The 27,839-nt window shown below is 37.7% G+C and overlaps 1 protein-coding gene across 4 annotated transcripts in view; it reads left to right on the forward strand.

Annotated features, from left to right (window-relative positions):
* The window catches only part of ITPRID1 (ITPR interacting domain containing 1), a 121,431-nt gene that overhangs the window by 44,535 nt on the left and 49,057 nt on the right, over window positions 1–27,839 (forward strand). For 3 of the 4 annotated variants that reach the window (XM_013061498.2, XM_004762595.3, XM_004762596.3), the window contains 4 exons: window positions 200–286; window positions 2,763–2,965; window positions 6,128–6,702; window positions 11,674–11,731. In XM_013061498.2, coding sequence (XP_012916952.1) covers window positions 200–286; window positions 2,763–2,965; window positions 6,128–6,702; window positions 11,674–11,731 — 923 coding nt within the window. The remainder of the gene's footprint in view (window positions 1–199; window positions 287–2,762; window positions 2,966–6,127; window positions 6,703–11,673; window positions 11,732–27,839) is intronic. The other variant, XM_013061499.2, reaches the window with a different exon arrangement.

Raw genomic sequence — 27,839 nt, forward strand, 5'->3', positions numbered from 1 at the left:
CTGTAACAAGACACTCTTGGAAAGAGGAGCAGCTTCTCCACGGCATGCTCTCTCTTCCTCAAAGGTGTGGCCATTATGGGATTATTAGAAATGAGGAGGAAATGCAAATGTTCGCCCTGGAAGGGAAAGATTCACAATGATCTCCCAGGGGACTATCTAAATCAACACAGCTCATCGTTGGTATTTTCCCCAACTGTAGATCTCTGCATCCGTTTTCAGAAACTCCCACCCTTTCCAGAGGGACCAGTTTCAACTCTTGCCATTCTGCTGCAAGTCTCCCACAAAGGTATGTGATTTCCAGGCACTTGTCAACCAGAGAAATCATTCAGTGTGACAGTAGATTTTATGAAATTATAAATAGGTCCCTGAGAAATAACTTGTTGAATGAACAGATGAGAGAATGAATAAAGGGTTTTCAAAATTCCAACTTGCAAGAACAAGGTAAAAGATTCAGTGACATCGAACTAAATATCTGTCCATGGGGAGATGGCCAAACAGACAATTGGCCAACCCATTTTATGGAATTCTATACAATGATAAAAGGAATAAAAGGAATAGGCAGAGAGAACTATATACATTAGCTTAGAACAATCTTTGAGTCATATTTTTCAGGAGAAAAAAACAAGATGTGGAAAGACACCTAGAGTATGCTACTATTTATAGATTGAACCAGTGACAACTAGAAAGTATATATGTAACAGAAAAATATCCAGAAGGATAAATATAAATTTAGCAGGAAAGGAGTCAGGATTGATAGGTGTAATGGCTAAAGGGAAAGAGAGCTTTATGTATAATATAATAATTTTTTAACAAGGTGAATATATGTATGTGTTTCTTGCATAATTAAATATAAATAAGAAGAGTTAATGATCTTAAAAATATGTTTAGTGACAAATCAATCAGTAAATGCATTCTTAGACATGAGGTTGTAAGCCTCTGAAAGGCAGAACTATGCCCTATTCCTTTTTGTGCCATGGGTGACTAGCAGAGAGCATAGAATGTGATAAATGTTCAATAAATATTTGCATAAATGAGCAGGGATAAAAATGTGTACAATGAGGTCAATATGATCACAGATTAAACCTTTCAGATGCAATTTAGATTTCTTGCAAGAATTTTTTTCTCCCTTGAAACATTTTTATGTTTTAAGATATCAAGGGATGGGGAGAAGGAGGGGGGGGAGAGGGTGGTGGGATTATGGACACTGGGGAGGGTATGTGCTATGGTGAGTGCTGTGCAGTGTGTAAACCTGGCGATTCACAGATCTGTACCCTTGGGGCTAATTATACATTATATGTTAATTTAAAAATAATAATAAAAATAAAAAATTAAAAAAAGATATCAAGGGATTGGTACCCCTGTTCTCCAGTTATTCCAATGATTAGGATATCCAACCTCAGCCATTTAAGCCCTCCAATAAGAGTTTTTGGCTTGTCTTTTCTTCCTTGATCGAATCGGGAGGCAAAGCACCCCATCTCTATGTTACATAAGAAAGTGTGAACGTGATGTTGGGTAATGTGTGGTAAGTGGGCCTGCCCAGGGAGACTACAGGTGACTGTTGCTCAATGTGTGAATGGCTAAATAAATGAATTGTAATTAATCCAATTTAAATGATGAAGTCATGAAAGTAAATCACCCAAACTATCTCAAATAAGCTCCCTAGGGTTGCGAGGAAAGTATAGGCAAGCAGGGACTTGCAACAAAAGAGCCAAGCAAACCTAGAAAAACCTTATCAAAAGTTCTGCTTCCCATACGGTCTATGAGTTCTAAAAGGTCAAGAGCACAGTCACCAAGGAGAAGGTCAATAATTGGGAAGAGTTGGTAGACATAAATAGAATTTCCAGATAACCAAAGTTTATTATTTTAATAATAATAAACTGAGTCAAACTAAGCCAAAACTAAACCAAACGAAGCCAAAACTGAGTCAAACAATTTGAAGAAACCATGTCTTATTTCTCACCCATGTCCAAAAAAACCCCAAAAAACAAAAAACCAGAACATATTTTCATTCTACTTTGGGGCTGAAAATCATTATTTGTATCAGTCCTTGGAGTCTGCATTTCACACTATGGTCAGCAGATCTGTGTAGCTGATGAGGTCCCCAGACTGACTCGTTTTAAAAACATTCTTTTTTGGGGCACCTGGGTGGCTCAGTGGGTTAAAGCCTCTGCCTTCAGCTCAGGTCATGATCCCAGGGGCCTGGGATTGAACCCCATGTCGGGCTCTCTGCTCAGCAGGGAGCCTGCTTCCTACTCTCTCTCTCTCTCTGCCTGCCTCTCTGCCTACTTGTGATCTGTCTGTCACATAAATAAATAAAATCTTTAAAAGAGAAAAAAAAATTCTTTTTTGAGTTCCACTACCTACAGGTTTTTGGTTTTTTTCTTCTGTTTCTTATTGCCATAAACTAGCATTTCTTTGTGGTTATCAGTGTATCGCTTCTGGCTTCTGACCCACAATCTCCCTGTCCTACCTAACTTAACATTTGCCTATTATGAAATGGAAAGTCAGGTAAATAAACTCATGGCTCTTGCACAGGAAGTACAGACAAGCAGTCCCTGAGTGGGAGTGATGGACTGTCCCTTAAATAAGTATGTATGAGCTCTGGTAGACACACCATCTCGTTGTCTATTTATATTCCTCTTTACTCAGTTTCTGGAAGACTGGGGCAGGAGTGGGGGCAGGAAGGGCAGGTGATTAGAAAAAAGACCAGATTTTGTTAAGTGAACTGTTACCGGATAAAGATATTCATATTTTTACCACAGCATTCCTGAATGGCTGGAATTTTGGGAAAAAGATCCGGTGGAGATTCTCTTGGATCTGGGGTTTGGTGCAGATGAGCCCGACATCTGCACACAAGTCCCAGCCAGATTTCTGGGTTGTAGCTCAGCTGCCAGAGGAATCAACATCCGGGTCTTCCTTGAAGCTCAAAGGCAGCGAATGAACATTGAGAATCCTGACTTGTACAGTAAGTGGGGGCTGTGTGGTTTCTGAATCTCAGCAATGGGGCTGAGTGTCCAGATGAGAGTCACAACATCAGGAGGAACTCTCTGGAAAATGTGTGCTGTAGCAATCACCCCTTTCTTGCAGCAGCCTAGAACAGAGAAGTGTCTGCTTCAGGTTCATATGAGTGTTTTGGGGAAAGGAGATCTCTCCATGTTGTCCTCCTATGTGGACTTGGCCCTGTCATCTGGAATGTCACTGGTTGCAATAACAAAGGAAAGGTAGAAATGGAGAATCATACTTGACTCTTACCTCTTTTTGTTCAGAATTTACCCAGTGGTATCATCAGATTTATTTGTCCATAATCAGTCACATGGCCACACTTAACTCTAAAGGGTTCAGAATGTGCCATCTCACCATATGTCCGGGGCTGGGGAAGCCATACCACTGAACAGCACTAGTATATACCATAATCACATACCCTGGAGGCAGAGGAACCAGGAGCTGACAAATCTTATCACCAGTCACAAGGTAAAACCTTAATTTCCTCTTGTCTGAAGCTAGGAACATTTCTTATTCCACTATGAGCTATAAGTGGTAGGTGTGAAGCTGTCACATCTCCAGATTTGTGGACTAACTCTGCCTAACCCTCTTCATTATCATGCATGCTGCTATTTTTTTCCCCAACTGGCGGTCAATGGAATACTTTTCTCTTGGAGGTTACCAGGATGTTCTTGGAGTGTTTGTACTATGTTCAAGTAACTTGGGGGAAAGATACCTGGCAGTTGAACAGGTTTATTTAGTTCAGAATTTGCTTAATATGCCAAAGTGCACTCTCGATCTCCTAGAGAAGATGCCAGGCAGCATTTTCAAAATTATTTAAATACAAAACCCCCTCTTGGAGGAGCACTGAAGAGCATCTCCTCCATGAGATAGACTTAGCAGAATTCTGGACTGGAGAAAATGCCAAAATTCCGTTTCTGAAATACATTCTTTAAATAAATTCATGAAAGTCAAGTGAGATACAGTGTTTTTCTCAAACAAATATCTCAGATTTTTCATTTTAGTCTCTGTTTCCCCATTTTCATGTGGGTGAAATGGGTCTCAAATCTCAGCAATGTTATTTTTTTTAAAAAGAGTATATATATCCCCAAAGGTGTTGCAATGACATGTTTCTTTACCTTTTAGAGGAAATTAGTATCCTTTGCTGTCTCATCCTCCAAGCCATAGGGAGATGCAAGTTCTTAGATCAATTCTTTCTTTGGAAACAATAATAACACTTCTTGTTATTTGGGAAGTGTTTGACCTGAGCTGTCATTTTGCAGATGAAACTGACACACGGATTATAGAAGACCCAGGAGATGGTCCCTAGTCTTGTGATTGTGCCCCTACTCTTATTTCCACCATCAACACTGTGCTAATAATGCACACTAACAGTTCTCACTCAATTCTTACCTGGACACTTTTGATTCAAGAAAACTGAGATGGTCAAATGTAAAACAAACAATAATAAAATTAGTTGGTTGTTCTAAAAACAGAAGGGAGAGTATGTCTCATTCAGAATCACTAAAATAGCTTCAAATTCAAAGGGATGACAATCAATTGGTTCATCGCTCAATCTTCCCAAAGGCAAAAACAAACAAGAAATGAAACAAACAAAACAAAACAAAAAACTCCCACACATCTAATACCACAAGATGGTGTTCTTTGAATTAACCTAACCAGTTAAATGGATAGATTTTATTTTAGTCTATTTTAGTCATCCATCCTGCTATAGGATGGATGTTAAGACAGTCATAGAAGTACAATTATGATTCAGTCATACCCTGGGGCTCACAAAAAGAAGGTTTAGTTTCAACTAAAAAGATTGCATTCTGAAAATGCAATCAGAATGTTTCTAAAAATACCCAGAACCCAAGAGTTCCTCTTGGTCTTAAAAGAATGTCGTGATCTTCTGCGAAAAGTCCATCACAGTGTTTAAAGTAGAAGGATCAGTAGTCACTGCCCCCCCCCACCCTTTCTGGTGAAGGGATCAGGTAGGTGGAAGGATTTGCTCATGGGAAAGTCAGTAGCATTGCTCTGCTGGTGCAAACAACAGAACAGAGGCCAGCGTCCTTACCCACCAATGTGACCCTTGACCACTGCTGAGCTGTGCAACCTGGCATACTATCACTGGGCTTGAGAAAAAGGCTGTGTAATAAAAGTAAAAGGTTTTTTTTCCCAACATTTTGGTTTTATTATCTGGAGATTTTTTTTTTTTTTGCTATTTTCATTCAAAGTGGCAATGTGTCCCACTAGCTGCTCTGGGTCCCATCCATATGATAATGAGTCAACACTTGCGTATTGTCTAAATGAGCCATCCAGAAAGACTTACAGGTTGAAGAGCTGGTTCATGTAAAAAAGCAAATGGATTTTCACATTAATGGCTGTTTTCTCTTGGATGGTTAAGGACAATATATTCCTGTCCTGAGACTTAAACATTTATAACTCTAACTACTGGTATTTGTACAACATTGTGCTTTCTACACAGATGTGAGGGACATATAGATGGGTATTATTACCCTCTTTCTCCAGATGAGGAAACTGACCATTTATTATATGCTTGACACAGGTGCTAGGCACCATATTTCTATTAACTCATTTACTCTGACATCACACTTGAAGTCATTGATTGACCTGGGATTTGGAACCAGGCCTTCTGACTCCATATTGCATGATCATTGCAAACTGTAAGTGACAGTATAGGTGGAGATGATGAAGGTGATGATTAGGATATCTACCACATAAAGCCATGGAGGAATACGCAAGTTCACCCCATATGAAAGAGCTAGGTTCACTCTTTGTCATTTAGTTTAATATACAAGATTCAGATTCATCCTCGCCTATAGTTTTTATGAATACACACATAAAAACTACAGGCATATATGAATTTAAATATTTATATTTATATTTAAATATAAGAGGTGTTCTCTTTCTGCATGACACAACGGCATCTCCTTAGGTTGGGGAATTACCTCCATAATAACCAGTGGCATGTATTGAGAAAAAGTTCAAGAGCTTCAAGAGCTTGTAGTCCATCTGACCTTGAAAATCACATATGTCACCAACTTTTTCACTTTTTACTACATTTATGCAGTTTCATGGAAAGGACCCAGTCTAAAAATTCTGTGTTCATTGTATTGTTCAGGTCGTTTCCAACAGCTGGAGATCCTGGACCAGGTAGCCAATGCCTTCTCATCTTTGCTGAATAATGTTAACATCCTGCAGAACAAAGATGAAGAGGAAAACAGAGGGGAAAATGTGGAAAGAACCTCAATGAGTGAAGCCAATGGACATCGGAAGAGAATGGGTAAACTTTTCAAAAGAACTTCAAAGCAGAGCATTAAAAGAGATTGTAGCCCAGAAGCATCAGAGTCACTGAAGATGAGGGGCAAATTTTCCATCACCTCTGCAAAACCAGGAGGGTGTGGAGCAGAGTTATCAGTTGTGACAAACAACCATGACCAAAGCCATTTGTTTCCTTTGGCAGAACACTTGTCTCTCCAAGCCTGCAATGATTTGGTTCCCTGTCATGCTCCCCAAGCTCTTGTGAGCAAACAGTGGCCTCGCTCATCCACATTGGCTAAGAGGGCTCCTCTTTCCTGTATGTCTGAGGGCTCGGTCAAGGACAAAACTGAAAAGGTACACTCCATTCAAACTAACAAGCTCAAGAGCTTGTCTCATCTTGCAAGAGAAGCATTGGACTCCTTTGAATTGGAAGAGGTCAGTGTTATTCCTACGCGCTCAACTTCTAAGGGAACAATCCTCTCCAAGGCATTTTCTGCCTACTACATTCAGTTGATCCCTTAATCTTTTAACTTCCTCAGAGTTTTATGTTATTGGTCCAAACTCCTATTTTTGTTTTGTTTTGTTTGTCTAGGACATTTAAGGCCATTCTAGCTTGCTTCCATCCACTCTCTAACTTCCCTTGTTTCACCATCTGAGAGGGTCAGTTCAGCTACTTCCCACTCAATGAAATTGTCCACCACTTCCACTCTGGGTTCTCACAGCCTTGGTAGGGAGCACTTGTATAAGAGAGACCATACATGTGTGTTGATGATATCTCCCCTGCTGGTCTGTCAGCTCCCCAAGGACAAGGTTTTGGCCTTAACAAGATGTGTCTTGGAAATAGTTTCCCCATGATGCCTCATGCAGGGTCTTGGACAAAGAAGTAGGGACTTGGGTTTGGTTTTGATTTTACAGGACTAGTATTTTATTTGTTTGCTTGCTTTGGAATTTATTGATAGTCACATAACTTGACCTCCCTTGCACAAATATATATATTCACCATTTTGTGCAAAAAGAACTCACCACATCAGCCTCATTCCTAGGCCAATACACCTTTCTGGGGCTGATCCCACCTTCTTCAAGCGTCCATGCCGTTGGCATCGTCAGCCTCATTCTATGCCACCCTGACTCAACTCCAGAAAAGTATGAATGCATTTGAGACTGAGGCGTAGGAGTATTTCTCCCATTTCTGGTTCTCCCTGGGCTGCACCCATGACACAGCGCCCCTTGGCATGGCTTTTGTGGGTTGATTGAAGTTCACACATCACGTGACTTCTTGCCTCCATCTTTTTTATCACATCTTATGCTGCCTGGTCACCATACATTCTGTTCTTAAAACATGGGCGTGAAACATGTGACAGGGAAAAGATTATATTTTTACAGACCCTTTCCCCATTCGTACCTCTTCACACTGCCTGTTTTCTCCTCTCCAGACCATTAATTTCCCATCCACCCATGGTGAGAGCCTTGTAACCCCACAGGCTTCTCTTTCCTGAGTGGGAGAAGGCTAACATTGGTCAATAAAGAGTTTTTGTTCAACAAAACAAGAACAACAACATATTTTGCAATGTGCTCCTTCATCTTTACCTTCCCTCACTTGTGCTGATTTTCACTCCCATTTAGAGGACACCCCCCTCCACTCCTCAGTCTTTTAAAAAAAAAATTACACATTTTCACACGTTTCTCTACTCTTTAATATAATGACAAGGAAGAACAAAAGAACAAAAGTTTCCCCTTTATCATGTAAATTATCCAGAAGTGGGGCAGGATATTTTTATGGAAATTCCAAGGTGGGCCCACCTTTCCTTTGAGCCTGGGACAAGCAAGACACTCTAATGGGTTGGGGGTGGAGGCAGACTCTTCCCCCAAGGGAACTTCTGTGCAGTGACAGGGATGGGCACAGAAACCAGTAACATGCCGGGAGAGGCCCAGCTCTACTGGTAAACTTTTATATCATTCTAGACATGTCTGGAATATCTGCGGAGCAAGAAAAGAGGTTCTTAACCTGCCAGGGGACTGAGAGGACCAGCTAACTTGGGGGAAGTAAGGTTTACCCATTGCCCTAAAAGAAGAAGAGAAAGTAGGTGAATGTACCTATGAGTAGCCCTCCCCAGCCAACAGAGATAAAACAGTTGCCTCAAAATACATAGCTGTCAATGCTCCTAATACGTATGTATATATGTTTATACGTGTACATGTCTTATGTTCGAAATGATTTCAAGAACCTGAAAATATTTTTTAAAAGAACTTTGAAATATTAATCTGAATGTAAACCAGTAGCCTACAAATAGATAAAAATTACAAATGGAGAGAAAAGCAGACCTTTGGTCTCATGCCCTGATTTGAAGATCAACTGATGTGACACTGAGAAACCTTGCAAAGATTATTTAATTACCAAGTTAATACTTGAAGTTCTCTAAAGAATATCAAGAAAATCTGCAATCCATTTGTCAGTCTGTTATATCACCTACTATCTAAACAAGAAATGTCACCATCTCCAGCCTGTTGGCAGGCTGCACAAATGCTACTGTCCCTTACAAAGTTTTTTATGCTTCAGGCTAGACTGAGGAATATAATGTCCATTAGATACTACCTATATGTGAGAGTACAGGGAGAGATTATATGATATTATGCTGTATCATATTCAGCATAAAAAGACTGAGAAAAGAATGTCAATTCTTTCATGATACACTTTCAGATATTCATAAAGGACAATTATTCAACGAAAAGTGATCTAGTAGTGTATGTGGAGGTGGGAAGAAACCCAGACACCAAAATGAAAGAAAACAAACTCATGTGTTTTTAGGCATATAGTGGTACTCAGTAAATATTTATGAATGAGTAAACCAATGTGAAGAGTTTAATAACATTAATTTAGTCAGTGGGTGGCATCCATAGAGAAACAAAATATTCTGTTGAACTACATAGCCAACTTTGTTTATGGTGTTTCTTTAATATTTGCCCAGTTTGGTGTGTGCCAGAGGCTGTCTGTGTATCTAAGGCAGAGAGAACGCCCAAAACAATATAAAAGAAACTCACTACTTGAATTTTGGTTTTCTAAAAAATATTTAAAATATTACATCCTCATCCCAGTCTGGGAAAAAAAATGCTTGTTTCACTCGATACCAATGGATGAGTAAATGAAGTTTGGGTAGGTTACATCTTAAACCGGAGCTAATGCCAGGTTTAATAGTCATTTTTTTAATGGCAAATTTAAAAATTCAATTATAAGAAATGAAAAATATGTGTGAAATTGGCAGATTTTCATGGCATTTAAAACATGAGCCAACGTCCTTAAATATCTAGCTATCAGAATTTCAACTGGAATTGGCCAAAATTTTTCTCCAGATCAATCTATGATGCTTTCCCTAACATCCTTTGGCAATATTTGGCTCACTTTTCAAAACTATGATTTTAAGAAAATTATGCATAGATTTTTTTAATGCACAAATCAACATATTTTTGTGTTGAAGTTTACTTAGTAAAACTGAGTCTGTTCCTTTCTTTTTTAATTCCCAAACATATTGAGCATTTAATACTGATGAAGCATATACAATTGTAAAGTCAAGGTAAGATGCTTCTTGATATCCAAAATAAAGCATTTTAATCTCCCTCTGACTTCCATACAGGGATCCTGCTGTCTAGAACTCATATGTGAGAATATTGCCCATATTATTAAACAATGCCAGTCGGCATCCTGATTAGGTGGAAAATGTTTCCAAAGTTAATAATTATTTCTTTAATTTTTAAAAATGTATTAGTTAGTTTGGCTCAGGCGGAATAACACAAGAATACACTCAGTTTTCACTTTAAATTGCTGAAATTTTGTTGTTTGAGGGTTATTTCTCAACACGTGAATACATACTTCACATCACACTAAATGGGCTTTTCTCCATGCTAATGATCAGAGCAAAAAAATTTTCTTAATTGTACTTAAAAAACTCCGTGATTAAGGCTGGTTTGAGTTACAAAACTAATAAAAATACTGGTAAGAAATATGTCTAATTAATTATAAGTATGAAGCAACTTTTTTGAAGGAAAGCGATGAAAGATTAAAAGGAAGGAATAAATAGTCTTTCTTACATCATTGGGCTATGTCCTTGTGGTCCTCTCTTCCTGAGTTAGAGGTCATTTTTGGCCACATGTACCATAATGTTTAAATGTCCTTTGATTCAGCTTTCACTATACAGACATCAGTCTAAATAAATAATATGACATGTAGAAAAAGATTTCTGTACAAGGATACTCATCTCACCATTATTAATTACTTTTATTTGCAAAATTCAGGAAATAGTCCAACATTAGGGGAACCAGTAAGTAAATTAATGTAGCTTCCAAATATGGTCTATTGTAAAGTCATTAAAATTGGTATTTTCAAAGAAATCTTACAAGTGAGAAAAAGTTCCCCTTTTAAGTTTTGAGTGAAAATTTTTGATTATATAACTACATTCAGAAAAAAAATATTAAAAAAAGAAATATTCTTGCAAAAGAATGTGCAAATACACATTTCAAAATATTAACAGTCACTGTTTTCTTTTTTGTGGATTTTTTTTTATTTTTTTAATTTTTTATAAACACATAATTTTATCCTCAGGGGTACAGGTCTGTGAATCACCAGGTTTACACACTTCACAGCACTCACCAAAGCACATACCCTCCCCAATGTCCATAATCCCACCCCCTTCTCCCAACCCCCCTCCCCCCAGCAACAAACCATAAGTGACTCTTAATCTCACAAAACAGTCACTGTTTTCTTACCTTCTTTAATTTTTTTATTTATCCAGCTTCTATAGTAATCTATATTATTACTTGTAAAGAAATATTTATTATTTTATCTATAACTTTACTCACAATAGAATAATATTTATTAATTTCTGTAAAGAATTTTGAAAGAAATTCTGCTCTATCAATTTGGAAAACCAATTTTCTTTGAGCTGTCTAAGCTCCGTATAGCAACTGAGTTGTGAATTTTCTGAATTGCTCTCCATAAATTTACCAAGTCATAAATAAATCCGTTAGAGAGATAAAATTAAATGTGGAAAATAACTTGCTTTCTCCAAATATATTTAAAGCTCTTTAAGAGAAAAAAAAACTAGAATAATAATAATATTATTATTTCTGTTTTACTCAAATGCTTCATCTTCCACACAGAGTCTCTGTTCCTCCCACTGGGAAGTGATTCCCCCATTTCTCTTTCCTGATCTCCTTTAGTTCCTTTAGTCTTTACCCTGAGTGCCTTGTACATGCCATCTGCCTACAGAGGACTTGTAAGCTCTTTGAGTTCAGAAGTCATGGTTAATCCTCTTAGCAGTAGCCAGAAGGCAATCATTATATGTTGATTAAACAAATGAAGTGAATTTATTATGAAAGCATTCCTAATGAGATTGATGTATTTTGGTGTCTCAGGTCCAGAGCTTTGAGGAAGAGACTGGTAATCCTCCTGACATGACATCAGGAATTACAGGTAAGATTTAGCACGGTGTGCAAAGTCATCAATGGCCTTTCAGAAAGAGAATGTAAATAACTAGCATTCAACTTTCTTAATATGTAGAGCTTATATAATCTTCAGAAAATGGCATGGCTTCTACTACTGTTATTTACTGCTATTATTATTTCTACCTACTACTATTGAAAACCCACTAGCAATGCCAATGAACATGTAAATTTCAAATGACTTACTACAGACACATTCCACATCCCTGGGGCTGAAGCAATATGTGGTTTTCTCAGATTAGCTCTGTGTGATTTGATCAGGAGAGCGGAAGGGATTCCACGTAGGAATGGGACTAACTGAGTGAATACTTTCTAACTTCTACTGACAACTGCTAGATGGGTCAAAAATCATATCATTTTACTGGCCCTTAGGGAAGTGGAAGTAATTTTTTAAGTTCTCTGCTTGCCCCTACATTCTAAATTAAATGATGGTAGGACCTTCCTATTAACTCTCTGTGGAAAAAAGTAGCTTGGATGTCACTTTCCAAATAATCTCTCAGAATCCTGTTATAGAATCCTAAACAGCAGAGAAGGAGGGCTTTCTCTACTCCTCATTCTTATGCTTCCATTCAGCCATCATTGTGATTCAGCATTTCCATGATCCTATAACAGAGCTAAAAGTAGACAGGGATTAGTGAAGCAAAATAAAGCAGATGAAGCTAGTGCATTTCCTGGAAGAAAATATGCAAATTTTTAATTTAATTTAGTGTGGTGTCAAACACATCTTTTTCATTACGAAGTGTATGTATGGGCCTCATTTTGCTAAATGCTGTTTAGAAATTATGCATTAGTAATTATAGGGTCCTGCTGATTACATAAATTGTTATCCTGCTCTTCCAAGTAATTACCACATAACCTGCATTGAGGTTTATAAGACAAAAATAAGCATCTGTTTTCCATCTAATTGAATGCTTCTCAATGAAGCTGGAGGTCCCTGTGCCAATAGGAGCTGCCTTCCTTGACATTCAATTAAGAGGTCTGCTGATATCATGTAAGTCTCCCCAATCATTCCAAAAAATGATTTGGGAAGTTAGGCAAAAGCACTAGCCTACATTTAATTTCAAATTCAGAGAGCTAAGTAAAATGGGTGAAGGTTAGCCCAATGGAGAAAATCTAAACTAAAGTAAAGCAAATATAATTTATTACTTTCAAAAACAGTGTCATTAACCAAGAAAAACTAGGACAGGGAAAGAATTTTTTTGTTATTTCTCTTAATGGGAAAAAGGGAAAAGGATTATTTTTATTTATATATGAATAAATGAATGAATGAATTCATTATATATATGAACCAACTATATATGTGAATGAATTTATATATGTATCTGTATATGAATATCAAGGAATGAATTTTGACTCAAAGTTAAAAAGATGACTTCTTTCAAAAGTGATACTACATGGACTATTTTGAACAAATAGGATATAGCAGAAGTGATACTGTGTTGTGTCTAGAGTGTAGCCCTTAACCCACCTGACTGGTTCCTGGCCCTTGAGATACTTGCTCTGGAACATTCCCTCTGGGAACCCAGCCTTCATGTCGTGAAAATCCCAAACCACATGGGATTGTCCACTGTGGTAGACACCCTTGACTGAGCCTCTGTGTGAGGCAACCTAGTCAAACTTTTAAATGTTTAACCCAGTCAAACTTTCGGATGACCATCCCCCCCACCAGATGTCATCTAACTGCCACCACATGAGAGAATCCAATAACCACACAGCTGAGCCGAGTCAACCCAAAGAACCATGACAAATAATCATCAACTGTGGTTCTAGGTCACAAGTATTTCAAGTTTAGTAGTACCAAGAGATAGTAAAAAATATGAAACAAATCTACCCATTGTTGGTTGTCAGTTAAAATCATAATAATTACTTGAAGTGTACTCTGTCAATGTCACATAATTGTAAATGTATGCATCTATTCCAGTTCTGCAGTTTGAACTATCTGTAGACCCCAGTGTATACATAAGGATTTTGACTGCAAAAATATATTTATAATAACAAACAGCTAGAAGCAGCCTACTGACCCAAAAGTATAAATTAGCTTTAAGTAATTATGGTACATTTTTACATTAAAATCTACTCAGACTTCACTTCGAAAAATGAAGCAGATATTTATGTGTTGAGGTATGTGAGATATACAGTTGTTAAATGAGAAAAAAAGGTGCAAAATATTTTACAGAGACACCTCTTTTTATTAAAAAAGTTACCTATTTCTACTGAGGGAAGAAAGTATGCACAGAATGCTTCTGGAAGAATATATAAGGAACTGCTAATGGAAGTGACTTAACAGAAGGGAAACTAACATGTTTTAAATTAATTGGCATCTTTTAATTTTCTTTTGTTATCATGTGCATATGTTATTTTCATAACACTATTTAGCAAAAAATTCTGGTGATACTATAGGAAATTGACACAATAAAAATGGGAGATTTTGTTGTTACTAAATCTCTGCTCCCCATGACAACCAGTCGAAAACTTTTGGACACTTTTTATTTTTTTAATTTTTAAATAAATATTGTGTGTATTTGAGGTATGAAACATGATGATTCAATATACATATGCATATTGAAATGATTACCGTAATCAAGCTACTTAGCATATCATCTCTTCACACAGTTTCCATTTTGTGTGTCTGGTAAGTATACCTGAAATCTACTCTTTCAGCAAATTTTCAATATTCAATACAGTATTATTGACTATAGCCACCAGGTACATTAGACCCTTAGATTTATCCATCCTATATAATTGTAACTTTGTATCCTTTGACCAACATCTCTTCCAAAATTGAAAGATTTTAATATTACCTTCAGTTTTCTGCAGACCAAACATGACATAGTAAAAAGTGACAGATAATGTATTAATATTATAATTGATAACATGAGTATAATAGAAAATATTGAAACAATTGTTCTTTCTTAGTGTTCTTGGCATATTTTATTAAAAGAGCTAACAATTTATAAACACAAAGATTATCTCATTGATTTCTTACATATGCCCATATTATGTATAGGCCACCTTAACATGAATAAATGCAGTAATATTTTAATACAAAAATAAAAATATAAGTAACACTTTCTCCTCCTAACAAAACAAAACACTAAAACCAGAACTTGGGGACTGAGTTCTCCATCCTACAAAGAGTGCAGAAGTTGCTCATTTAGAACTATAAGTTCAGATCATTTCAATAATAATGATGAATGTTTCATATAAAATTGAAGAACTGGAACAGAAGCAGTAATCTGAGGCAAATTCATAGCATTAATTGCTTTCATTATCAAACAAGTAAAAACTAAAATTAATTATTTGGATCATGAAATCATCATAAAAACAAAATAAACATAATTAAAAATTAGAAGTTAATAAGCCAGAAATTAATCATGTAGAAATCAGAAAAAAATAATTTGGTAAGTAAAATCAAGCACTAGTTTTTTTGTCTGGGGAATAAAAGCATTAGAAGCTGTCAAACAACAGAAGAGAGAAAGGCATGCAAACAAAATTAGATAAGACAAAATTAGAGAAAAGACAGAACCACTGATATAGAAAAGAAGTTATACCACATGCAAAACTATGTTTAAATTATAAAGGAATACTAATACCAATACAAGTGGTATAATTAAAATCAGGGATAATTAATATGGATGATATTTTAGAAAATGTATGTATTTATACTACCAAATTTTATGCAGGTATTATGTTGCCAATATTTGTATATACATATCTATTTTAAAACAAAAACTTACCAAAGTAACATAATATAACTGTTAAGTAAACTAATACCAGAAAGGGGGAGAAACCAAACAAAACTTGAGTTTACCAAAAACTATCTCTAAGAACAACAATGAATAATGCCAAAATAAAACCAAAACAGTTACATGGGTAGACTCTCCATTTTTCAAGAGATAATTGCCCTTCTTTATAAATCTTCCAGACAATGTAAACAAATCTTTCCAGTTCCTTTTAGATTAAAAACAAAACAATTTTGATTTCAAAATTGACTAAGATAGCTCAGAAAATTGATCATTTTTACTTATGAATACAGATATAAACATTTTTCAATAAAGTAATGAGGATTTAAATGCAGTAAAACAGGGGTGCCTGGGTGGCTCAGTGGGTTAAAGCCTCTGCCTTCGGCTCAGGTCACGATCCCAGCATCCTGGGATCGAGCCCCACATTGGGGTCTTTGCCCGGCAGGGAGGCTGCTTCCTCCTCTCTCTCTCTTTGCCTGCCTCTCTGCCTAATTGTGATCTCTTAAAAAAAAACTTTAAATGCAGTAAAACATTAAAAGTACACTAATCCTTGAAAACTAGCTTTTATTTGAAGATTTCAGTGTTTCAAAAATTGAAAAACTAATTTATCAACTACAATGATAAATTATTAGAGGAAATAAATGATATGATCAATTTGATAGCTTATGAAAAATGTATGTGTATTTACAAAATATTTCACTGTTTACCAACAGAAATTTAGATGAATGAAATTTTATATAGACAACTAAATGCAAAAAACACACTCAAATTATCACAGGGCTAAAAATATAAAAGGAAATGAATTGTATATGATTTTGGAATAGGAAACTATTTTTAAAATGTGGCTTGGAGCACCTGGGTGGCTCAGTGGTTTAGGCCTCTGCCTTCGGCTCAGGTCATGATCTCAGGGTCCTGGGATCGAACCCCACATCGGGCTCTCTGCTCAGCAGGGAGCCTGCTTCCCTCTCTCACTCTGCCTGCCTCTCTGCCTACTTGTTATGTCTCTCTGTCTATCAAATAAATAAATAAAAATCTTTAAAAAAATAAAAAATAAAATGTGGCTTAAAATGCAATATCTAATTAATCAGTTTTCACTACCTAACATTGAACATCTATGCATGAAAAACAGTCATAAAAAATTAAAAGGTAAATGACAAGCTGAGAGTGTATTTTCATCATAAACAATAAAGGATGAACAACAACTCTTTGCAAGTAGAAATAGAAGGAAATGTTCTTACTTTAAGTGGTATCTATTAAATCTTGATAGCAAGTATCAATCCTAACAATGAAACCTTCAAGGAAATCCTATTCAACCAAGAAAAAAAAAAACCGTTGACATTCCTTTTATTCAGCTTCAAACTAAAGGTCAAAGCAGGACGACAACACCATGAAAATAAGATGTATGTAAACTGAAAAACTGTCCACACTTGCAGACAAAATAACTGTCTACATAGAAATCCTAAGAGAATTAATAGACATATTCATAGATTAATAAAGTGTGTCAAGTTTGTCAAATGCAAGAACAAAATGTAAAAATCAATTTTATTTTCACACCACCAATAACCGATGAGGAAACCATTAAAGTACAGCCATTGTACAAAGAAGTTTAAAAATCAAATAAAAAAGATCCACGGACCCTTTGACTCAGCCATTTCATTTGTAGCATATGCCCTAGGGAAATCCTCACATATACACTGATGAATGAACATATAAAAACATTTTTTGCAACACCGAAATAATAGTGAAATAGTGGAAAGCTTAAAACAACCTAAAGTCAATCAGATCAATAAGAGTAAGGTTAATGATATCATAGCATTGTCGCAGAGTAGGATATAATATACCACAATGATGATAAACAAACAAGTTAATTTGTACATATGAAAAAATATCACAAATATAAGGTGGGGGTAAATAAATCACAATTAGGTTCATGTAATATATAAAATATATTTACCTTAGCCACACTTGGTATTACCAACGCATATACCAAGTAAAAGCACAAAAATGGAAATATAAACACCAAATTCAGGATCCTGGTTAACTCTGCGGAGAAAGGTTAAGGGGAAGGCAATGGGATTAGAAAGGGATAAAACCAGGTAAAAACCACTACTGTATCTGTAATGTTTCCTTTAAAAACAAATCTAAAGTAACTATGGAAAAATGTTAAATTTTAATAGAACTGGTAGGTGGTTACAAGGAATGAATGCATGTCATGCTATTTTCTATACTTTGTACATGTTTGAAATCTCCCAGTGCAAGAGAATTGAACAAAAAATAAAGATGTCAATAGGGAGTGTCTGGGTGGCTCAGTGGGTTAAAAGCCTCTGCCTTCGGCTCAGGTCATGATCCCAGAGTCCTGGATCGAGCCCTGATCAAGCCCCGCATCAGGCTCTCTGCTCAGTGGGGAGCCTGCTTTCCCCCTCTCTCTCTCTCTCTGCCTGCCTCTCTGCCTACTTGTGATCTCTGTCAAATAAATAAATAAAATCTTAAAAAAAAAAAGATGTCAATAGGAATTTTATTAAATAAACTATTGCAAATGAAGCAGTTTTCAACCTCAGTAGTAACCTAAGAAATACACACTAAAATAGACAAATGAGTTAATACATTGATAGAGATTTCAGAAATCATATAACCTAATTTTGGGATGGAATACACATTGCTTTCTGGAAGGCAATGTGCAACAATATGTATCAGAAACTTTGCAGCAGTGTTTATCTTCCTACCTGGGTACGTCCTCTTGGAAATTACCCTAAGGCAATTATGAAGAGGTGTAAAAAATTAGAACTGCTTCAATGTCCAATATAAAGGATTGTTTATGTAAATCTTGATACATTATATGGAGTATCATGCGGTCATCAAAAATGAGAACTGGTATTTCATGCCACAGTGGTTTTTAACAAGTTATAAAATAAAATGTTTTTACAGAAAAATCTCTCAATTTGCTTATATAAAATAACATATATAATCTATATAATACACATATAAATTGCATGAGGAGGGGCACCTGGGTGGCTTAGTCAGTTAAGCATCTGCCTTTGGCTTAGGTCATGATCCTGGGATCCTGGGATTGAGCAGGACATCTGGCTCCCTGCTCAACAGGGGATCTTGTTCTCCCTCTTCCTCTGCCTGGTGCTCCCCCTGCTTGTGCTCTCTCTCTCTCTCTCTCTCAAATAAACAAGCAAAATCTTTTTTAAAAAATTGCATATGATTTAAACTACAGTTAACAGTTTGGTGGCCATCTCATGGTGATGGGTCTCAGGTAGTATTGTTTCTTTTTCTTTGTTTTAATATTTTATATGCTACAAGTTAAATTTTTTAATACAAGTTTCTAACCCTCAACTTCCCACAAAGGAAAAAAAAAAATAGAGAAAGCCTAAGTGTACATGGTATAAACGATAGCAATCTAGAGGATAAGAGACGTCTGGTTTTTCCTTCTTTTTCTTCTCTGTATTTGCTAATTTGTCCACAACAAAATAAATAATCACTCAACCAAGATAATGCTAAATGTTCATTTTTACAAATTGGGTGTATTTGGGGATTGAGTGAGAGCTAAATCATTTAAGTTCTGCTAATGGGATTTTTCTCCAAAGCAGATTTGAAAAAAAGGTAGTTTTGAAGAGATCTCTTATATTCTGTCTCCTAGTTGGCCTTGCGGTCTTCCTCATCAGTACCACTAAATTCTGTTTATTCTCTTTCAATTTCTCATTCTCATTCTGTCCCTCTCTCTTATCTCCCTGCTATTTCAAAGGCACTGACATCCTAATTTAGAAGAACACCAAAAACAGCCCATTCTCTTTTTTTAAGCAGGCAAATTCCGCAGTCCCTACAACTATTCCTCCTTTTTCTTCTCAACCTATAAGCTCTCCCTATATGCTATTGCTAGCCTTGGTAAATAACACCTCTACAGGACTCACCTGGAAAACCCCTAACCATTTGCTTATGCCTCTCTCCTTTACACTAAATTGTGCTCTGCTTGAGAGTAGGAATCTTGTCTCGTTTACCTGCCATCACCATGCCTCGCACAGTGCCTGACCCATCAGGGAACCCCATGCATGACACCATCTAAACTTCTCTTACCTTAGCTGGAAGAGTTTCTATTCGAATTCACCAGTGGTGATTTAATGTTGCAATGGTGGACTGTGGGCAGAGTATAATGATTATCTTAAAATGCAGCACATGGTATTTTTAATGATTTTACTGGCACGCATTTCAGTATTTGTAAATTAGGACTATATCCAATATGTATCTTCCTTTCAAATCTATGAATTGGTGCTTTCTTTTTGCAAGTTGCACTTAGTCCTAAGTAATGTAGACTTAATTTATTTTGGTTTTGCACACATTCCAGCAACATCTCTCAAAAAGTTGTTTTCCCTGAATATATACGGAGTCTGTTGCTTAATTCCATATTCTTATCAATTACAATTATTATTAGGAAGCAGTTTGGTGTTAATTAACAATTTACATTTGGTACCCACTTTTGCAGTGTCCTGAGCCATTTCAATTACATTATTTAATATAATCACCATACCACTCTTTCCTCTTTAGAGATAAAACATCAACAGATTAAGCAACTTGCCTGGGTTTACACAGCTGGCAAAAAAGAAGGACCAAAATTTGGGTCAAGATCTTTTGAATTCAAATCTAGCTCTCCTTCCATACTGAATTCATTCATTCAATGAATATTTAATGAGCGCTTAAACATGTAAGAACCTGGTCTAGGTGCTGGGGATACAAATCAAAGCAAAACAGAAGTTAGTCTCATGGAGCTTGTGAATTTCAGGAGAAACCAATTAATTATTGAATTAAAATTGCAATGGGTCACGAAGGAAAGCAGGAGATAAATTGAAATCTACTAACACCCAGAAAAAAGCCAAGTGCAGATTTGCGTGCCTTGCTAAAGCATCCCTTTAAATTCTTGGCAACATTTATTGAGCGCTTACTCCATGCCAGATGCCATTCCAGGCACTTTACATGTGTTACTGCGTTGAATTCTCCCTTGGAGGTGGATTCGATCACTACTCTTCCCATTGCACAGATGAGGACACTGAGGTGGCGAGATGGTGTAACTGCCCTCAGCCACACACCCCAGAGCCCCTGACTGCCTTTCGTTTCTGGCTGGCTTCTGAATTAACTTTGAGACGATGCACCTGATCATAAGCTCTTAGCACTTGCCTTAACTTCTAGCACAGAAAAGCTATTTCGGCAACAAAATTGCTCAAAGATTAACTTAGATGACGAGACTCAGAAGATACTGGTTTCCGTGGTAATTTACACATGACTCTACTTTACCATCTACAGTTTCATACTTGGATTGTCGCCACTGGCCTCCCCGATGATGTAGGTTGCTAACTTGGAGGTAAAAAATGAACTCCACTGGCACTGAGAAGAGGATCTGGAGTGCCCATCTCTTTTGTTGTTTGTTTGGTTTGGGTGGTGTTCCTTGTTTTCAGAGAATTAGCACGCAGGGAAGAGGGATAGCCAAACTAAAGGGAACTGACTGATCACCGGTGACTGCCTGCTCACAAAAACAGATTAGGACCAGCGCTCTGGGGGAGCCCAAGCCTCAGTGGTCCTGTCCCTTGGCTCAGTCGCCTGGCCTCCATTTGAGTCCAATTGCTTAATTTTCTACGCGCCCCACGAAAGGCAATTCCCATGCTGCTCTGTGTCTTCTTTATATTTCTCCGTAATGCCATCTCTGGCTGTTTAACGGCAGCAGGCTTTATGATAAGGGTTGTTGTTTGTTTTTTCCTTCCTTGGCAGTAGGCAAAGACTTAATTTTAAAAGACACACTCAAACTCAAACAGCCCTGAACGACTTACACAGAAAGCAGGGTGTTTTCTGGGCTTGTTTTTGAAATATTACAATTTTTTTATTAGGCAATTTTATCATTGTTATAAATAAGTAATTGTACTGGGGAGAAGGGATAATCCTTATTTAATTAAATTCATCTATACTCCCAGGTTGGCAGCAACAAGACATATGTGAGACTAATACCCACAGCCTGCCTCTTTGCATGTGCAATTAAAAATTCACTCTACAGTAGCACTGGCACTTTAGTGTTGCTTTTGGCATTTACAAATTCTTTTATTTTGTGACTTTTTTTTTTTACCATACACATATGCTGGAGCAGATGTTGCTTATTTGTTGTTTATTCAAATCTGTAGGCTCTGGCAGCTAACTCCATTGTTCGGTAATGAAGCTTTATTCACTGTCCTGTATTAGGACCCAGCGCCTGCACGAGAGGCTGCCTTGGTTCCCAGTAGGACGCCACAGTTATTGCCCTTGTAGTTGGCTGTTTATAGTTGGAAGCTTGCATCCGGGGAAGGAAACCACCACAACAAAGAACTGGGTGGTTATGGTCGGTCGGTTGGTCGGGGTTAGTGGGAGGGAAGAGGCGGGAAGGTCACCTTGCAATGCTCTGCTCTCGGTGGTCCCACCACCCCCACCCCGGTGGTCTCAGCCTGGCTCCCGGACTCTGCTGCTTTGGGAGTTTGGTGTCTGAAGCTCCTTCTCTGGCTTCTTTTCTTCCTTGACTTTCTCTCTCCCTTTCCAGTTATTTCATTTGTTTGCAAGCAAGGCATCTTTGGTGACTCCCCACCCACACCCCAGTCCCTTATTTTCAGCGCGGCTCCCCTGCCCACTGCCCCTATCCCCACTGGCCATCAGGGATGCCTTAAAGGCCAAGGTCAGCCAGAGGACCTCTGTCCAGCAGAAAACTCTTTCTTCCGTGTGTTATACCCTCATGCCTTCTTTCCTCATCCACATACTGTTTCTGGCTGCCCGTGTCTTGGGGGAAGCCGCACTTCATAAAGTCGAGAATGTCAGGTCCACATTGACCAAAATAAAGACCTGCTGATCCTTAGAGCTCCAATGCCAATTTTGCCTTCTGGAAAACCCCTGTCTTGGCCAGGAGGCAATCAATCAGAGATGTAACCACCTCCATCTGGCACATTATGACATGGAACCTCACTATTAACACATTTGTGATTCATCTTGTCCCAACGAGTGGTGCCAGGGATCAAACCACATCCTCCCTCGCCGTGGCAGCTGGGAGCACTCTAGCTTCCCAGCATGCGGAGTTAACACATTGGCTCCTGTGACATCGCAAGTAACAATTCTTTTAATTATCACACCTTCCCTCCCTCTCCCCACCCACTCCACAGACATTTTGGCACCATGGGGATATTTTGCAGCCGGCAATCAGTACTTTTCTTAATTGACTGAGTATGTTCTAATGGTGCGAAGCCTGGTATTATCCATGATGGAAAGAAAGGGGCAGTTGCTTGATGCAAAGTTCAGTAGATACAACACCCTACACATTTTTGGTAGCTTTTGTGTCTTTAAGGATGCTGTCGTGTTTATTCATTTTTTTTTTTAATTATTTTTCTCAGTTGTCTCTGTATGAATGTGAATCTCCTTAGGATGGAATTCAAGGGCTGTTCCGCTCTGGCCCTAGTCCATCCTGTGGTCTCGCTTCCTCTCCCATCGCCTGTACTGCATGTACTGGGTTGTTCAGTGCTCTCCAGCATTCCCACATTTTCATCTCTGCAGTGCATTGCTTCTTTTTTACGGAATCCACCCAATCTCCTATTCCACGTGCCAAATATCACCCATCCTCAGTGTCTCGGTTTGGTGATGACTCTTGCCTCACTTCCTGCAAGAAACCTGTTTCCTGGGGATATACCTTCTTCATTGCTCCCCCAAATTTTGACATATGCCTTTACTCCAAGCCTTGACACAATTTTCCTTGAATTGTAGTTAGCTGGAGTAAGACATATGTCCGTAATAAGACTATTACTTCTTTTAAAGATTCTCTCCATGCATTTCATATCTAAGGGTTGGCATCACGTCTACAGAGGGGTGAGCATGGGGAATGGGTTTCAGGGATAAACAGATATCTTCACTGAGCATTCAGTGTGCCAAGCACTCTACAAAGCACTTTACATTCTTAATTAATCCTCAAAATAGCCATGGGGGTAGGTGGATTTTACTACCATTTTATAGATGAGAAAACCAAGCTCAGAGAGGATAAGTAATCTGGATCAATCTAGCTCAGATAGTGAGGGATGGAGCTGGGGTTCACAGTTCTGTCTGACCCCAAGCTTTTATTTTTACTAAAACACTCCTCTGTTTCCCTAGCAAAAATTTTAATGTTGTTATGTTAAAATCCCCAAGATGCCCCCATAATCTAAAAAGGTAGGTAGAAGTCGAGTGATAATTCAATAGAGAAAACACTGCTGTATCTCCAAGGAAATATTAAAATCAAAGTATACTCACATGGTTGAAATCGTCCACACCAACAAAGGGAACAAAATAAAGTTTATGACTTAACCAAGAATTGAGTCTATTTAAATTCAGACTTAATCATTATAATAATAATAATAATAATAATAATGTTAATATTATAATATTAATATTCAAACCCCCACAGAACTATTTTAGATATGAAAATAAACAGGAACGTTCTTCACCATGCCCCTTATAAAATTTTTTGGTTTAATAAGAGATGTGTTTCAAAGTGTTTTCAGAAGATAGTTCATGCCAGGTATTTTAGCCCGAGAGATTGTTTTGGAAGGAGATTCCAAAATCAGTCTCTCACTGATGTTTTCGATCCTGGATTGGTGATCCTGCAGGGAAGGGAGGGCGTGGCCAAGGTAGTTGATGAAAGCAAAGATGAAGGAAGGACAGTAAGAGGATGTGTTTCAGATGCTCTTTCTCTTGTGTTTTATCTCCTATTCCTACCCCAGCTCCGCCCTCCCACTTCTCCTCTACTCCTTTCTGTGTCCCTTTGGTCATCGTCCAAGCGCTCCTGTAAAACCTTTCAAGGTGAAACAAGGCCATTAATTAACAAGGCCATTAATCAAGAAGCTAGGCCATTAATTAAAAGGAGGGGTGTGTGTGTACGTGTGTATGTGCGTGTGTGTGTGTGTGTGTGTGTGTGTGTGTGTGTGTTTAAAGTTCTAGGTTATATGAGGTAGTCTGAAGATCAGTGGCTTGGGAAAGCACAAGGGGGAAGTCAGAGCTTCCCAGCTCCTTTTCCACTCCCTGTCAGAAGGAAGTTCCAATTCTTGTCTGGTGTAGCAAACAGCATTCTGTAAGCACCAGGCTCTAGAAAAGGTTGAGCAAACAGGGTACCCCAATGAAAAGGAAACCCGTGCTAGAAAAGGCTTGAAGGGTTAGGATTTTTCCTTCCGTAACTGATCGTATTCTGGTTGTTCTCCTCATCTTGGAAGGAGAGTTGGCATCTCCCCCTCCCGGCCTTCCCTGGCAAGTTGAAGCCAGAGGTAAGGCTCATTCTTCTTCCTGGGTAGAGAGGTTAGAGAGAGGCACAGGGCCAGAGCAGCTGAGATTTTGATTGGTTTCTTCCACTGCCAACTCTAGTCAGCTTCTGGTGCCCACACAGACGTCAACGATCGTATCTGACATGGTCTATTTCCTGTAGCATGTGCAATTTGCCCACCTGCATGGCAGTCCCACAGGTTTAACCTTGATCGGGGTCTGATGCTGTAACTAATGGGCTTTACAGTTTATTTTATAAAATATATCACGGTATGAAGTTATAGATACTCCCTTTGCATTAAATGATTCTCTTTTAAAAATCTGTAGAAATGGTCTCCAGGGAATTTCAAAATGCAATTTTTTATCATTGTTTCTATTATTTTAATGAATAATACTGAGTATACATTCTTATATTCTGAATGAGAAGGCTTTTTCAAAAACCATTATTTGCTCTTTGTTAACTGGAAAGTGAACAAATTATGATTTCCTAGCAGTTGGAAGACCCTGACACATATACCCTTTTAACCTAGTGGGTGCCTGACCCCTACTAGAAGCTGCAAACGGTTTGTTCAATGGGTGAATGAGATGAACAAAAATTTCCCAGGAGCTGTACTTCTTTTTATGATAAAAAGACTTCAAGCTCGTCCGGAAATGTCTGCAATGATACAAGACAGATGGACGGACAGAAATTCATGATGCCCAATCCCCTGAGGCTGAAATGAAACCGAGGTCATACAGATAAAACTTTGCAAAGATAATGCAATCCACTATCATAGGCTTCTGTTGGTCTGACATGATGTGGAAAAAGAGCGTTGAATTTAGAGAAAGAAAAGATTTTTTGTGTCCATCAGACTCTCATTTTCAATTATTTATATCAACTATTGTATCAACAAAGGAGTTCATCAGGGAAATGTAAACTGGAGGTTTACATAGAGATACTGAAAAAGAGATATGGACCAAGATATTTCTGGGAAAGTATTTTTTTTTCTTGTTGTTTATTTTCCAGTGTGATTAGTGCCAACTCTTTCATACTTTCCAATACCTTCTCAATTTTTTTTTAAAGATTTTATTTATTTATTTGACAGACAGAGATCACAAGTAGGCAGAGAGGCAGGCAGAGAGAGAGAGGGGTAGGAAGCAGGCTCCCTGCCAAGCAGAGAGCCCGATATGGGGCTCCATCCCAGGACCCTGGGATCATGACCCGAGCCAAAGGCAGAGGCTTTAACCCACTGAGCCACCCAGGCATCCCCTCAATTTTTTTTTTAAGTAAAACTTTACCTCATGTAGACTAGCAAATCTAATAATTTCAGTTTACTCTTGGCATCTACCCTTACAGTAATTTTCATTCTTTTTTCCTCTGGTTGGGACGATTTCTAAGCCTGCTATGAAGAGTCAACCTTGAGATTTTTTTTCTTTTGCTTTTTTCTTGGGTTAGATTCTCTCTTTCCTAGAGCTCAAGTCTTCTCTCTTTGAATTCTCCTTTTTTGTTTTGTTGTTTTGTTTTGTTCATAGAACATCCTCCACTGATTTCATTAGATAAAAAGGATGTAGAATCAGAGAACAAAGTTCTGCCCTCACTGTGCCATTCCCATCAGATGGTGGCCCTTTCATTCCTGGTGCATAGTTGTCATGCTAGGATATCTTGGCAACATCACCTTGGAAAATCCTTTTGGTTTTATCTTCATTGGATCTCCAGTTTTGTTTTTGTTTTTGTTTGGTACTTCTCTGTCTTGATGAAGGCCTTCACTTTGATGGAAGGATATTTCTAGTAACTTCTTCAGATGTATGCAAAAAGGGTAAATTTCTTAATTGTGTATCTGAAAATGTCTTTATCCTGCCCTCACACTTGATTAATAAATCGGCTCAGCATCAAATTCTATGTTCATTTCCTGCAAAAATCTGAAGGCTTTCTTGATTCCGGTGTTAAACTGTTAAGAAGTCTAAAGCCAAGTTCAACCCTGTTTTATTTTTCTGTCTTGTTAGAAATTTAAAGATTTTCTCATTGTTTCTAATGTTCTGAAATTTCATAATGATATGTGTGAGCCTATTTCTCAGTGTCCAGGGTCCATTTTAATCATAAATACATGCCTTTGATTTCAAATTATTTGTTAATAATTTTTAACACGTTTTTCTCATTCTGAAAATTCAATAATTTGCATATTGGCACTAATAAACTAGTCTTCTGCTTTTCTCAGATTTTCTCTCCTGTTTACCTTTTCTAAAAAGTTGGATTGAATCTTTGTTGGAGCCCTAATTTTTTTTTTATACTTCTCTGTCTCGCGTGATGCCTTCCTCTGATGGAGGAATATCTCTAGTAGCTTACTAAGACAGATGCTATTTTTTTTTTAAAGATTTTATTTATTTATTTGACAAAAAGAGACATAGCCACAGTCACAGTGAGAGAAGCAACACAAGCAGGGGGAGTTAGTGAGGGAGACGCAGGCCCCCTGCTGAACAGAGAGCCTGATGTGGGGCTCAAACCCAGGACCCTGAAATCATGACCTGAGTCAAAGGCAATCACTTAATGACTGAGCCACCCAGGAGCCCCGACACATGCTATTCTTAAAGTTAGGTGTTTGCATCTCCTTCTTGTTCTCCCCTCATGCGTTTTTAATTTATTCTTCAATTTATTTTTATAATAACTTTATTGAGATATACTTTATATATGACAAAATTCACCCTTGTAATATGTACCAATTCAAAGGTTTTAGTGTATTCACAGTTGTGTGAATAACCACCATCACTAATTTTAGAAGACTTTCATCCCCCCCCAAAATAAGCTCCATACCCATTATCAGTCACCTCTTCATTTCTGATGCTCTCGCTCCCTATGACAATTGCTAATCTACTTTTTAGTTTAGTGTCAATTCTGGCCATTTCATGTCATGGAATTGTACAATTTGTGATCTTCTGTAACTGACTTCTTTCACTTAGCATAACACTTTTGAGTTTCATCCATGATGTAGCATGTATCCATACTTTATTCCTTTTGCTATTGATGAATAATATCCTAATACATGGATATGTCACATTTAATTTATCCATTCATCAGCTGAT

This window comes from Mustela putorius, unplaced genomic scaffold, assembly GCF_011764305.1.
Source record: "Mustela putorius furo isolate JIRA1106 unplaced genomic scaffold, ASM1176430v1.1 tig00003845_pilon_pilon_pilon, whole genome shotgun sequence".
NCBI classification, from domain to species: domain Eukaryota; kingdom Metazoa; phylum Chordata; class Mammalia; order Carnivora; family Mustelidae; genus Mustela; species Mustela putorius.